General features: G+C 38.0%; 1 protein-coding gene across 1 annotated transcript in view; it reads right to left on the reverse strand.

Moving 5' to 3' along the window:
• The window catches only part of DTWD2 (DTW domain containing 2), a 98,890-nt gene that overhangs the window by 48,804 nt on the left and 35,920 nt on the right, over positions 1–14,166 (reverse strand). Inside the window, exon 3 of the mRNA XM_056325236.1 lies at positions 9,741–9,835. Coding sequence (XP_056181211.1) covers positions 9,741–9,835 — 95 coding nt within the window. The remainder of the gene's footprint in view (positions 1–9,740; positions 9,836–14,166) is intronic.

A 14,166-nucleotide genomic window follows, 5' to 3' on the forward strand; every position in this document is an offset into this window, starting at 1 on the left:
AGAGGCATTATCCTGCCAAGGCAAATCCAGACCACTGCATTGTTCTTACACAGCTGGTGAATCATGGACACTGGTCCCTACATTGACTTGCGCATTTCTTTCCCCGCATGAAGCAACAGTACACATCTGAAAACAAAAAGCCCGTAATATCAAATCTTTCTCTTCTACTACTGTGAAGCATAATCTTTAAGAACAGAAACATTAGCAGAAGGATAATAGAATCATTTAGGTTGGAAAAGACCTTTAAGATCACCAAGTTCAACCATCAACCTAACAGTTCATCACTAAACCACATCCCTAAGTACCATATCTACACATCTTTTAAATACCTCCAGGGATGGTGACTCTACCAGCTCCCTGGGCAGCCTGTTCTGATGCTTGACCACCCTTTCAGTGATGAAATTTTTCCCAACATCCAATCTAAACCTCCCCTGGTACAACTTGAGGCCATTTCCTCTTGTCCTGTTGCTTGTTACTTGGGAGAAGAGACTGACATCCACCTCGCTGCAACTTTCTTTCAGGTAGTTGTAGAGAGTGATAAGGTCTTGCTTTATATATAACATGCTGTGTTGGGTTCGTGTGGCAAGGTTTCAGTAGAAGAGGGAGCTACAGATGTGTTCCCTGTGGAAACACCCTGAAGGGAGCTGCTGCCCATGGAGAGGACCCACACTGGAGCAGGGGACAAAAGTGAGGGGAAACGAGTGGCAGAAGCTGCTACAGAATGACTGCAAAGCTGAAGGCTGCAATATTAAAAAAAGCCCAACAAACCAAATACCAAACCCTACCCAGAGAAAATATTATCCAAATAATATTAAGGATTCTGAAATTTGATATGGTAAAGTACAGTTTCAGATGTAAATAAGCACACGTTCAGTTAGTCAGCATTAATTGCTTTTATAGACAGAACCAACAAAATGTGTGAAAGGTTGATCTCTGGTTGCATCTACTCGTTGATTGAGATAAGGAGTAAAAATGCACAAATGTAGTTTAATGAACATACCAACAGTCAAGTACACAACACAAAAAAACTTACAAGAAAGTTACCTAAATAAAGAACCATATCTTGTAAATAGTTTTATATTATTTGGTAAGTGGTAATGCTCAATTAGTTGGTATTTGATACAGTAAGAATATTTTTATTTGTGTACAAGCACTAAAAAAGTGCCATACCTACAGTATGTAGTTAACACAGCTTTATACAATTAACAAAAGTTGGATTTTATTCCTTCAAAACTGGTTGAAGTTACAAATTTTCCCAAGGGCCCCAATTAATTTCTGATCTAAACTACTGAACTGTAGCAAAGCTGGCAAACATACCGTACAGAATGTAGTGGAGATTTGTGTAGCTTGATTTCAAAGAGCAATACAAATGAACTTGTAACTGCATCCTCAGTGTTCTAATAACAAGGTGGTGGATATAGAGATATTTGCATCTGGTTTCCTGTTAGTGATCATTCATTAGACTATATAATTTTACCACAATGCCCAGAATGAGCAAACTACAGAAGTGTAAATATTTGCAAAGAGGAAAGGTTTGAGAATAAGATTACCTTTACAGGGGGAGGGGGGAAAAGCAAAACCACCCCTCCCAAGCTATCACGAAGTATAAAATGAAACTTAAAAAGAAACAGTGACAAGTCTGTTTATGTAACTATGATATCTAATTAACAAATTTTTGACATGTTAGACTTCAGATACAGTTGCTATCTCTGTTCAGTATATGCCAGAAATTCCTGTTTAGTGGACAAACATTATTATAGCTACCATGTAATATAGCCTGGTTTTGCTTTGCCAGCCCTGGTTATATAACTTTATGTCAAGAGGGAAAGAGTCATTTAAAACTTATGTGGCTGAGGACACTGTTGTATAGGTCGCCAACGAAACAAACCTGGACTCCATATAACGGCAGTAAATAAAGGTTCAGTGATCAGTCAGCTGTAACTCTAGGGTCGACTATTGTTTGAGACCCCTTAGAAGACACTGAGATACCTGTAAGGAGCAGGTACAACACTTAATTAACATAGTACCACCTACTGAATGAATAAGAATGACTTTTCCAAGAAACATAATGCATAAATGTGTGTGGACTACATAATTCTGTTTGAATGAAACATACAGCATGCACATTAGGTGGAGCGATCCCCTGTGCACGCAGCTCTGCAATGAAGGAATGCCCGCTTCTTAATGCTACATGGGTGTTAAGGAGTTTTCTTATTTCAAATTTCAGTGACATTATTATTCAAAAAATGTTGCCTGCAGGAAGTTTATTAGTAGCCTAAAAAGAACACGAATCCAGTCAGTTATATTTTATTCATGAATACAAGACTATAGGTGTTTTCCTAATATTTCCATAGTGAACAGCAAACCTACTGCTCAAAAATTGTACCGCAACTGTTAGATAGTCCTACGAATGATGCTAGGAAAAGACATTAGCACACCCTTCCCCATGCCCTCCATTCCCCTTTTTTGAACTATCATGTCTTTATAAAGAGAATCTTAATAGACATCCTTCAAATGTAAACGTTACTGCAGTTTCAGAAAACCATACTGCCCACTATATGCCCAACTATATAAACTACACCTTAACTCTGTATTCAGCAAAGAATAATTACCTAGACAAACTGAGACAACAGATGCCCTACTACCCCTCTGTCCTCCCACACACCTTTTCATTTTTTAATTGCCCTTGCTTACTCTATCATATGTACTAATAACAAAATTCCATTTTCATTACAGGGCTTGAAATTTAGATCATGTAAAGCACATTTATTGTTGAATATATTTCACTTGACAGACTTTTGGGTTTGATCTTCCTTTCAAGTGTGACCAAATGGGCATCTTGGTTACGCTTTATCACCTTAATCATTGTTACCATGCAAACTTTGTAATCCACTAGGAGTTCAGTAAGCTTTCTTTCCTGGAGTATTCTCAGTGCAAACATAACACACTAGACACAGGCTCTGCTAAAAGGGGTTGCATACGTTTAAACTTACTGCTGGCAATGCAGAAGTCAGAACTTCGGAATCTAGATGAAACATTTCATGCATGAGTCAGCCCTCTCTTATAGTGTTTTTAACAAAAAGTTCAGTGAAGTATTGTTCAATCATCATCGTTTGAATACAATTCATTATTAAAAAGTTCTATGTAAAAGCACAAATTTAGCTGGTGGAGTAGAAGGAGGAAGAAAAGGATAGACACTCAGTGTTCCCATGCCAACATGAACATGACCAAATTTGATTCAGGCTATGTCTGTTCCTGCATCTGTAAGCACACACTAATGTGCTTAGAAAGCGTCAAACGTGTGATATACTAAAAATACTACCTAATACATTAGCATAAAAAATACATACCTAGTGCTACAACTGCTTATGCAAGCTGCAGGTACAAATTCTAATGCATAAATTTGCATTATTCAAGCACTGAAGACCCTCACTTTCTTAGACCAGAGATAGTTCACATTTAAGGAATTGTAAAAAAAAAAAAAACCAAAGTATCCAGTCCCTATCAAGTAATTAACAAACCTGATAACAGATTAAGTAAAGGAATAAGAAACCTATAAGAATAATGGAAAGCACTGACTTCAAGTATTTTCAGTATATCAGGAGCCTGACTTAGGATTCTGCATCTATGGCAAATTAGTCTCTGTTTTTTCTGTCGAAAAAGCTCAGTTAACTCTACAAGTGTTTCCAGGACAATCAATCAATCCAACCAGACTCATGGAACAAATTCAAGCAACAATCAAAGAGAAACAGGCATCTTTGACTAACAGGAGGAAAAAGCACACATTTCAAGACTGAGAGGGATGACAGGACCCCAGGCAAAAGAAACCTGTGAAAATGACACACTTATTTTTAGTCTGGCAACAAAAGACAGTATCCCGACTTGTGAAACAATCAGGACAAAGCAGTCCAATAAGGTGAGAAAACAGTTATTCAGCACAATTTTGGATGGACCTTCATGGGAAAAGACTGTTCTGTCTATCAAGGCCAAAGAAAAGCATGCTATAATATTTGAAACAGATGAAAGTCAAGCCAAGAATTTTAAGTTAATCTTAACAGTCACCAGAATGTATCAGAGAATTAGAACCTCTCCTTCTATTCCAAAAGAGCACAGATCTGCAAGTTTTTACCACCTGGACAAGCTATGACCACATGCCTGTAGATATCAGTAAAAACCAAATGCAGAGAAAAGAACTAGGTCTCTATGAAACCAATACACAAAATTAAACAGAGAAGAACAGCATTCTGAAGCCAAAATTATGACAGAGGAACAGAAACTAAACAGTACAAGAATATCGAAAGTGTCGAAAATAACCTGAGATTAAAAAGAAGTTTTGGAAGGTAGGTAATAGAGAGAATGAGACTAGGCCAAGAGAAGCCAAGAAGATAAAGTGTCACTAGATGAAATATTTAAGCTAGAAGAAAGCAAGAGATGAGAAAAGTATCTTCTTTTGCCAGTGCAGAGCAGAATGAAGGAAAACCAACAAGGCAAGGACAAAAACCACACTACTATGTCCTATCAACATTATCCTAGAAAAACCATAAGTATTGAGGAAAGACAGCAGAAGAGCTGGAGGAAGAACTGCATGTATCCACAATTTAAGTCTTGATGGTGGCAGTGGAGGTTGCAAAATGTGCTGGGTTAACTTCAATGAAAATTTATAATTTCTTAGCTACAGAGACAGCAGAACTGAAGAAGGAAAGAATAAGGTGAGCAGAGAAAGTAAGGTCTGTCATGGGCATGAAGGCCAGTCGTACCAGCGCAGAACAGGAAGCAGCCCTGGGGCTGGTAATCTCAGCAATCAAAAACTGGAAACCATCTGACGACTGAGTAAGAGCAGAAAGGGTGAAGCTGCTCAAAAATACTCAGAGGGATGTGGGAGTATGTATAAATCTAAGAGAATATTACATTTGAAGAATTATATATAATAAGCGGAAGCTCTGAACCAGACATACAGATTTAATATCGATAGGTTTTGTTCACGAACTATGAAGCAGAAGTTATCCTAACTAATGATAAAGAATTTGAGATACTATCAACTAAGGAAGACCTAGAAGTCTTTAAGTCAAACATAAAGGGCTTGGATAGATGGTAGCTAATGGAAACAGTAAGGGATTTGTAAAATAATCAGATGAAATAATAAGAGGGGAAAAATTAGGAAATGCTATCTGGATTTGAGCTGCCATAAGACTTAGGCAAAGAATGGAAAACAGACAAAGGACATCTGTAATTTCTAACATGTTAATGTACTAAAGAAGGCAGGGGAAAAGAGAAAGGAAATTATGCACATTTGAATGCTGAGAGGCAGAAAAGGAGCAATATGAACGGCACAAGCTGTCAGTACAAAAAATACTAAAAAAAAGACATGAAGCAAAGAGCAACTACAATCATGAGAAAAGCAGTGTTTCTGAGTGAGAGAGGAACAAAATAAAACAGATACAATGGCAAAAAATATGCACGTAAACATTTCCTACCATTTCTAATGAAGGCAATTAAGTTACAGACATTACAATTACTACATACAGTTAAAAAATCCATTTGTTACATGAATACAGAATAAAAATATTCTGAGGCATCAATATAAAAAACCTTTTGCATTTTCCTTCCTAGAAAGTTCAAAATTCTAAGGTAAAGGCTGTTAGAAAAGTCTTTAAGTGAAATTTATTGGTGAAATATATTTTGTCAAAGTTATAATCATTTGATATACTCCTGTGTTTTGCCATATCAACACCACAAAAACAACAGCCTTGTAACAAAAATTAATAGAAATAACTGAAACTACTGCCAATTTAGAAATTAACTAGAGTCCTACCACACTGTTGAGGTAGGACTGGCTAATCCTTACTATCAATTTGTCAGCGTCCACTACACTATACACGGTCACTTCACAAAGTAAAAAATGAAAACTCCTGTTACCATGGCATCAGCCTGACCTCATGCAAGTAAAGAAGTTTGCTTTGCACAGAAGTTTTGAAAATTTCAGTACAAGAGATTTGGGCTCTTTGCTTGTTTATGCTGCCCTTCTGGCCAGTGTCTAAAAGGTGCCTATATTTAACAGGCTCAGCATCTCTACTAATAAAGTATGTAAAATACAAAGAAATATTTGACACTTTTACATAAAATATAATCTCCACTTTGGCAATGATGCTAACCCTACCCTCCCACACTCCTGCCTGCTATACTACAATACTGGATTCACTGTAAAACTATTGAAAGAATTCAACAGAAAATAATAACAACTTACTGTAAAACTATTGAAAGAATTCAACAGAAAATAATAACAACTTACAGAAGTGCTGTTTTTATAATAGCACCATTCAGCAAGTACTCATGACAAACTGTTCACTTTTAGCTTAATCATTTTAGCACATCAAAGATTAACCCTAATATCTGACAATAACATAATCAATACAAAAAAGGTCAGAAGTTAATGTCTTTGAGTACCTGGGGGGGAAACATACAGATAACCACAGAACTGGTCTTTTAATTCAGGAATGCCATCTGATGACTCAATTCACTGTGCAAATAGTATACACTTCCAGTAGAATATGTGCCAGACTGCACCAAGAATGGACAAGACTGGATGAGCACTTAATCAGGTTACCACCACTGTTTCAATTATATATTGTAGACATAAGCTTCAAAAAGCTTTATTAGCTATTTTCTTCTGGAAAGACTTTGAAAAGTTGGTTCTTTAGCTTTTCTGCAATATAGGTCAATCAAGAATAACGTATACATCATCTACATAATTTGTGTATTAGTTTTCAGCCACAAGAAAAGGTGACTCAAGAAGGTGGAAGGGGGGAAGGGGGGAAGGGGAGAAGTGTTTTATGTTTACTTTTCCACATAAACACAAGCTAAAAAAAGTCCTGAGTTTCAGTCTTACTGTCATAAACATCAGAGACCTAAATGTTAAGCTTTCAAATCATCCCAATTACTCTTTAGTATACAATTCTATCTGGAGTTCCTTATGAAATCCCTCTGTGCTCCTCATTAATCTTCAATGCTGATTAAAAAGCATAGGAAAATGCAATTCTGTAATGCTAGGATGAATGAGGAAGAATAACCTACATACACTTGGGTAACAATCTTCCCTTCCCCTTCAAGACAGGGCTACTGAAGAGGTACCCAGCTGAGATGGTATGTTGGCTCTCACCTGAAAGCAAACCTCTTCTGACAGCCACAGATTAACAACTGTCAGTTTTCTGGTTGGTATGCCACTGCTCACTGCTAGAGCTGTTGTGATGGAGACTTTAAAAAAAAAATTAGCTCCTGTGTAATGGCTTAATTTTCACTCAGATCCACAATGACAATTATGACAATTATTTATGGTCCCAAAGGCTACCTTTTCAGAGTTGTTGCGAAGAGCTCCTGGATTCTCAGACAATACAAATATGCCCACTACCATTCTATTCTGATAATTTACAAACGTATGGGTAACCATCAAGGGCATCACTTTCCCAGGTTTGCTGCACGGTAGGGCTCCTATATGTATGCAGAAGAAGAAGGTGTGCACCACGCTACCCTTCCATCTACAGGCACTATTCACATGGACGATGAGTGCAAGCACAGATTATAGTTACACTGTTCCTATTCCCTTTCAATCCATGCCCTTCTGGTGGAAGCTGCAAAGAAAAATATCACACAGCTTCAGAAAAGGCAAAGGTATGGCCTTAATGTGCTTCAAAACAATGCTGCTTATAAAATGTATCAGCAAGTACTCTTTAATGACTTTTTATTCTTTAAAGTAACAAAGTTAGAAGTCTCCCCCAAGCATGGGGCAAGGTTGATTAAGTTGCTTGTACAGGGGCAAGGTTGATTAAGTTGCTTGTACAGCAGCCAACATATCGCTTACGGACAGTGTAGCTTTTAAGAAAACCAGAATAAACCAAGCCCTGTTTAGTTTAATATGCCATAAAACATGAGCTGAACCACTGCAATTTATGAGGATTTAGAATTCCCATTAACAGAGATTTTCACTCTAAGAGACCGGCTGGGACCAGTGCAGCTCTCCCCATTCACAGTAAACAATGAGATGTTTCTCCCCCCTCTGCAGCTGCCTGTTCCTAGAATACATCACAACAGGGAAGGAACTTAAGTCATTCCAGGAATTAATGTGAGTTCTCTGAACACATCTACCCAGCTTATGGCCTGAAAGGATGCTAGAAGTCCAAAACAACACTGATAGATAACCAGCTAGTCAGAGTACTAGCCGAGTACTAGGTACAAATAAGGAATATGGATTAAAACACTGGCAGAATGCATCTATAGCTAAGAAAAAAAGAATGTAGAAATAACAGGTTACAAAGCTGGAAAATAACTTTTCTCCCCTTTTCATCCTTCCTCCCCCAAGGAAGGTAGGAAAGGACTCTATGACTAAGCAATCCCAATTTCTGCAGCCTCACTTACACCCACAATACAAAGCAGGCATACTGCAGGTACTTCAAAGTGGAGCTATGATTGTTACCTAATTACTTTTAGCCCTGCATCCAGGTAGGTCAGATCACCAAAATTCATATTAACCTAAGGAAAATTTTCATTTCTTTCACCACCTCCAGTATGTTTTATGGTAAAAGATCTTCATAGGAAACACATAATTATGAATCTGTTTGAACTATTCTGAGGTTGAAATGTTCCACAACTGGTTTTGACCTAAGGAGGACCCTTTAGGTTAGAGAATTATCTCTTGGTTCAAACTTGAAGAAACTTTAACACTGTAATAATAACTTTAAAAAAATTATACAGAGTTTTACTAGAAGCAGACTGTATTGATAGTGTTCCACCCTGTGAATATTAGTATGAAAAGTTGCTTCATTCTCAGGTTTAATGGGAAGACAATTTCCCTATAGCCTGGAACTTCTTAGGTAATTATTCTAGTTATTATCATAGAAGACTAACAGAAAAGCAATGTATTTCTAATATGCTGTAGTTACTATACAGGCAGCACAAAGGTGTGGGAGCACCATTATGAATCACCTTCTGACATTTTTGTTCATTGAACTCTACAAAAAGTTTTCTCCAAAGACTAAACTCAATTTTAGAATTAATTTCTTTCAGCAGTATTCATTATTTTTATTTGCTTTTACTGAAAATTTATGTAGCAAAATTTCATTGGCATTTGTACCAAGAACTGGTTTCTAGGACTTCGCTTCACCTAATTGAGATTAAATACATTCCATGGGAGACCAATATTGTCCAAGGTCTCAGAATAATAAAAAAATAATTTTAAAAGTTCTGAAAGCTATACTTTCTCATAACTATTTTTAAGAGAAAGAGGAAAGTATTTGAAAAAATACATTCCCTAAGAATTTTTCACTACCAAACTCCCTTTTCAAACACAATCTTCCACACCTAAGTAAAAACTGCTATTTATATTTCAGTAACACGAAATGGTTTGTCAGACAAAGCAAATATGAAAAGAACCATAGAGAATAGCAAGACAAACCCAATACCAGGCAAGAACAGAAATGCGAAAAGCTAGGAGTTGCAGAATAACCACCTGAGCTTTCCAAGAACACAAAACTGAAACAGTAAAAGCTACAACCTAGAGGAAGACATATCAAGTGTTTCTGACAATTATACATAGTTTATCTTCGCTGGAAATCAGAAGCTTATATCAAAAGCAAATGTGCACACTTGAAATAAAAATTAATAACACTGTTGGCTATTAATAAAGACACTGAAAAAAAAAACTCCGTAACTTACAGAGGACCAGAAAATACATAGGCAATCCCACTCACCTGTCTTCACTAAAACGTCGACCAACCAAAATTTTACATTTGTCTGGAGGGAGACAAGCTGCTAGCAAAGGTACCGTCCTTAACACCCGACTTTCCTGTAAAAAAAAAAGTTACTTTTGAATAAAATCAGGGAGGGTTTCTATGGATTGTTAACATTTCCATTTACTTCCAAGTTCTTTTGGCTACAGAGACAGAAAAAATCCTACCAGGTAAGAGAAGAAAAAGATCTACAAGAAAAAATACCCTGTTTTGATGCATTCAAATAGTTTTGTTTTGATTGACATATTGAACTTAGTCTTAATTAATCTACGATCATCAGTATAAACTTGAACTAGGCTATCAGTATCAAAAACAACAATGAAACTTTGCAGAATAACAAACAGTAGGCAAAAAACAGCATTAATATTCATGTAATATGTCGGGGAGCTCATGTCTCTATATCGGAAAATGAGAGGAGGGCCTGATGTCCACAAACAGATGTTAAAAATAAAAGCACTAGGTGTATCAGGACAGTGTGAAATACAAACATCTCCACTCTTCTGTCACTTCACAGTAACTAGGACAATGGCACCAACACCTTCACGAGCACGCCTTCTTGTGCCATTCAGGCTGTGTTGATCAGGCATCCGCCCCCATCTTTGCGGCACAGATGAGGAATGTCCCACCAATGGGTGGGAAGCAGGGACTTTTCAGATCTTGAAGAGCATTAAAGAGAGCTGTGTTGAAGCAGGGCTTCAGAACACAGAGGAAATGGGAAATACTGCCAGCTAAAGCAAACTATCTACTTAGCAAACAGTAAATTGCTTCTGTCCTTTATTTAATACAGCTGGGAACACACTCGGTTTTGTCTAGACAAGAAGTATTGTGAAGTGAGCTTGAACATTTAGGATGTAAATTTTTGTTTTCCCATCAAGGAAGAGGAAGCATAAGTTTAATGAAGACAGCAAGTCAACACCAAAACCTGAAAGTTTCAGTTTGTTTCTCAAGCACAAGAGGAACAAAGGAAGGTTATTAGCTAAACCTAGCAAAAGGCAAGACACTAGAAGTCAGGTGAGGATTACAAAAGCCCTACACCCAGCAAGAAATTAGTTCCGTGTCATCTTTTGACTTACAAGCTGTGTATCAACAATTCAGTATTTGTGAACATGCGAGGCCTTGATTAGCACTCTCAGTTCTCTCTGAGTGGCTGCTACCTTCCACAAGCATCAATGTGCAGCTGCCTGAAGCGCTCACATTATCTTGTTACCAAACTTTACTACTTTTATCACTGTTACCTAAAACCTTTATTAATTTTGCTCTGTCTGATCCATATCTACTGGTCTTCTATAAATAAAACACCATGGTGTTGAAGGAGTAAGTTGTCCTGCTATACCCACCACCACTTTGCACAGCAGCAGTAGCATGATGGCTCTGAGGGACAGACGAAGATCAAAGTTCCTGGGGAGTGAAGTGCTAGCAAGGCAAGGGAGAAATATCCTTCAAACTACCATTGATTTCTTTGATCTCAGCAAAGCACAATAAGCCATCAACAGTGGTACAGTATTACTTGTCTTTATTTCATTGTAATTAAGTAACACTCCACTAGTCAGAAGACACCCTTCTTCATAAGAACAGAAATGGCAATAAAGGAACTGGAAAAAAAATCAATTATTTGTCTCTGATAAGCAAAACCAAGAGTTATCACCAGCCAAAGGGAAGTCATTCAACTGTTGACTTTTCATTAATTCATTCATTCAACACTGTCATTCGCTCATATCATTCATATCAACAGATACATTCAACACTGTCGTATCATTACTTCAGAATTACCTTTCATATCAAATAAATACATTCTCTAACCAACAGGGAAAACGGAATTTCCAGTGTGTCCTGGTTTTGGCTGGGATAGATTTAATTTTCTTCTTGGTGGCTAGTGCAGTGCTCTGTGTTGGATTTGGTGTAGGAACTGTGTTGATAACATGCTGGTGTTTTCGGTTGTTGCTGGGTAGTATTTGCATTATGAGGGGACACAGCCAGGACAGCTGACCCAGACTAGCCAAAGAGATATTCCACACCACGGGATATCATGCTTGATACATAAACTGGGTGGGGTTGGCCAGGGCTGGTCAATCGTTGCTTAGGGACTGGCTGGGCACCGGTCAGAGCGTGATGAGCAATCATATCGTGTGTCACTGGTTTTCTTTTCTCCCTTCCCTTTGGATTTCATTCCTCTTCCCTTCTCCCTCCTCTTCATAGTAATTGTTATTGTTACTATTTATATTGCTCTTTAATTTTATTTCAATTATTACATTGTTCTTATCTCAACCCTTGAGTTATACATTCCTTTCTGATTCTCCTTCCCACCCCCACAGGCCGGGGGAGTGAGTGAGTGACTGCATGGCTGGGATTAATTACCAGCCAGGGTTAAACCACGACACAATCTAAAAACCAATCCATGTTTACAGGAAGATAAAACACAAAACTCAAAGCTGAAAGGAATTGTTTGAGAACAGAAGCTTAAGAACAGCTAAATCAAACTAACATTAAAAAGGGTTTCATTTGTTTATAATTTTCTTCATTAAAAAACATTTGTATTTAATTAGACTATATATAACCTATTTGTTATCGTATCAGCTGTTTTCCATTTACTGGTTTGAAAGTAAGCAGTTACTCTCTCCTTTGTTTTCAGTGTTCTAATAATAATTTGCAACAGTTTGTTTATTCATTATTAGACCACTGAAGTACATAAATAGAAAGAAGACTGGAGGACTTACGCAGTGGGTTGACCTTGGTGGGCCTCCATGTGCTCACCAAGATGCTCTATCACTCCCTTCCTCAGCAAGACAGGGAGGAGAAAATAAGATGAAAAAGAACTCGTGGATCAAGGTAAAAGTTGTTTAACAAAGAAAAGAAAAGGCCATGCATGGAAGCAAAGGAAAGGAATTTTATTCTCCACTTCCCATCAGCAGGCAATGTCTACCTATTTCCTGGGATGTAGTGCCTCAGCACATGTAGCAGTTGCTCTGGAAGTCAAACGCCTTAACAGCAAATGCCACCCTCACTGTCCCCAACTTTTATTGTATCCTATGGTACAGAATATCCCTTTGGTTAGCTTCGGTCAGCTGTTCTGGCTATGTCCCTTCCAAATCTCTTGCCCGCCTCCATGCTACTGGCCTTTTGAGGCAGGGTTTGGAGGGACAGCCCTGATGCTGTGGACCACCACTCAGCAGTAGCCCAAGTACTGGTGTGTTACCAACATGTTCTAGCCACAAATACAAAGCACAGCACTATGAGGGCTGCTATGGGGAAAGCTAACTGCATCCCAGCCAGACAAAATGCCACTTGCTTTCACATTTGTTTGTTGTGGTTTTTTTTCTTTTCTGGGAATTAGTGGTACTTTTGGTTACCAGAGCATTATCCATCTACAATGAACAGGAGAGTTTTAATAAAAATATTTATTAAAGCCAGGAGATACATATTTCTTTCATTTTTCTTTCTGAATTGCTAGGACAATTAGCAAAAAATTTCCCCTCACATTTGGTTCTTACAGTTCAATAAAGAATACTACACAGAAGTATTATAATGAGCATTTCTAAGCTCATTACTGGCATTAGATCAATACATAAATTCATTACATACACACAAAGTTTTCTCCTCAGATGTTTCACTGTCCTAGTTTCAGCTGGGATAGAGTTAATTTTCTTTTTATTAACTGGTGCAGAGCTCTGTTTTGGATTTGGTGTAAGAACAATGTTGACAGCACAATGAGAGAATAATGTTGATGGTTTTGGTTGCTGCTGGGTAGTGTTTGCACCAAGTCAAGGACTCAGGCCTTGCCTGCGACAGGGCTGGAAAGGCACAAGAAACTGGGAGGGGACAGCCAGGAAAGCTGACCTGAACTAGGCAAAGAGGTATTTCATACCATATGACATTGTGCTGAGTATATATAAGCTGGGGGAAGAGGAAGGAGGGGACATTCGGCATTATGGCATTTTTCTTCCCAAGTAAACGTTATGTGTGATGGAGCCCTGCTTTCCTGGAGATGGCTAAACACCTGCCTGCCCATGGAAGTAGTGAGTGAATTCCTCGTTTTGTTTTGCTTGCATGGCTGCCTTTTGTTTTACCTATTAAACTGCCTTTATCTCAGTCCATGAGTTTTCTGACTTTTACTACTCCAGTCCTCTCCCCCATCCCACTGTGGTGGGAGCGAGTAAGCAGCTGCGTAGTGCTTAGTTGCTGGCTGCGGTTAAACCACGACAATTAACACTGAAAATTCTTATAGTTCTAGAAAGAACGAAGGCAGGGAAGCAGAACAACCTAAACAGATACTCTCTGCTATGCTTAAGGATTCTGTTCTGAATTACACCTATCACTCAGGTTTTGAAAAGTACATAATGGCCTATGCCACTGGAGATCACCCCAAGGATGATAAAAGGCAAAGATAAGA

The sequence above is a fragment of the Falco biarmicus genome, chromosome Z, assembly GCF_023638135.1.
Source record: "Falco biarmicus isolate bFalBia1 chromosome Z, bFalBia1.pri, whole genome shotgun sequence".
Lineage (NCBI taxonomy): Eukaryota > Metazoa > Chordata > Aves > Falconiformes > Falconidae > Falco > Falco biarmicus.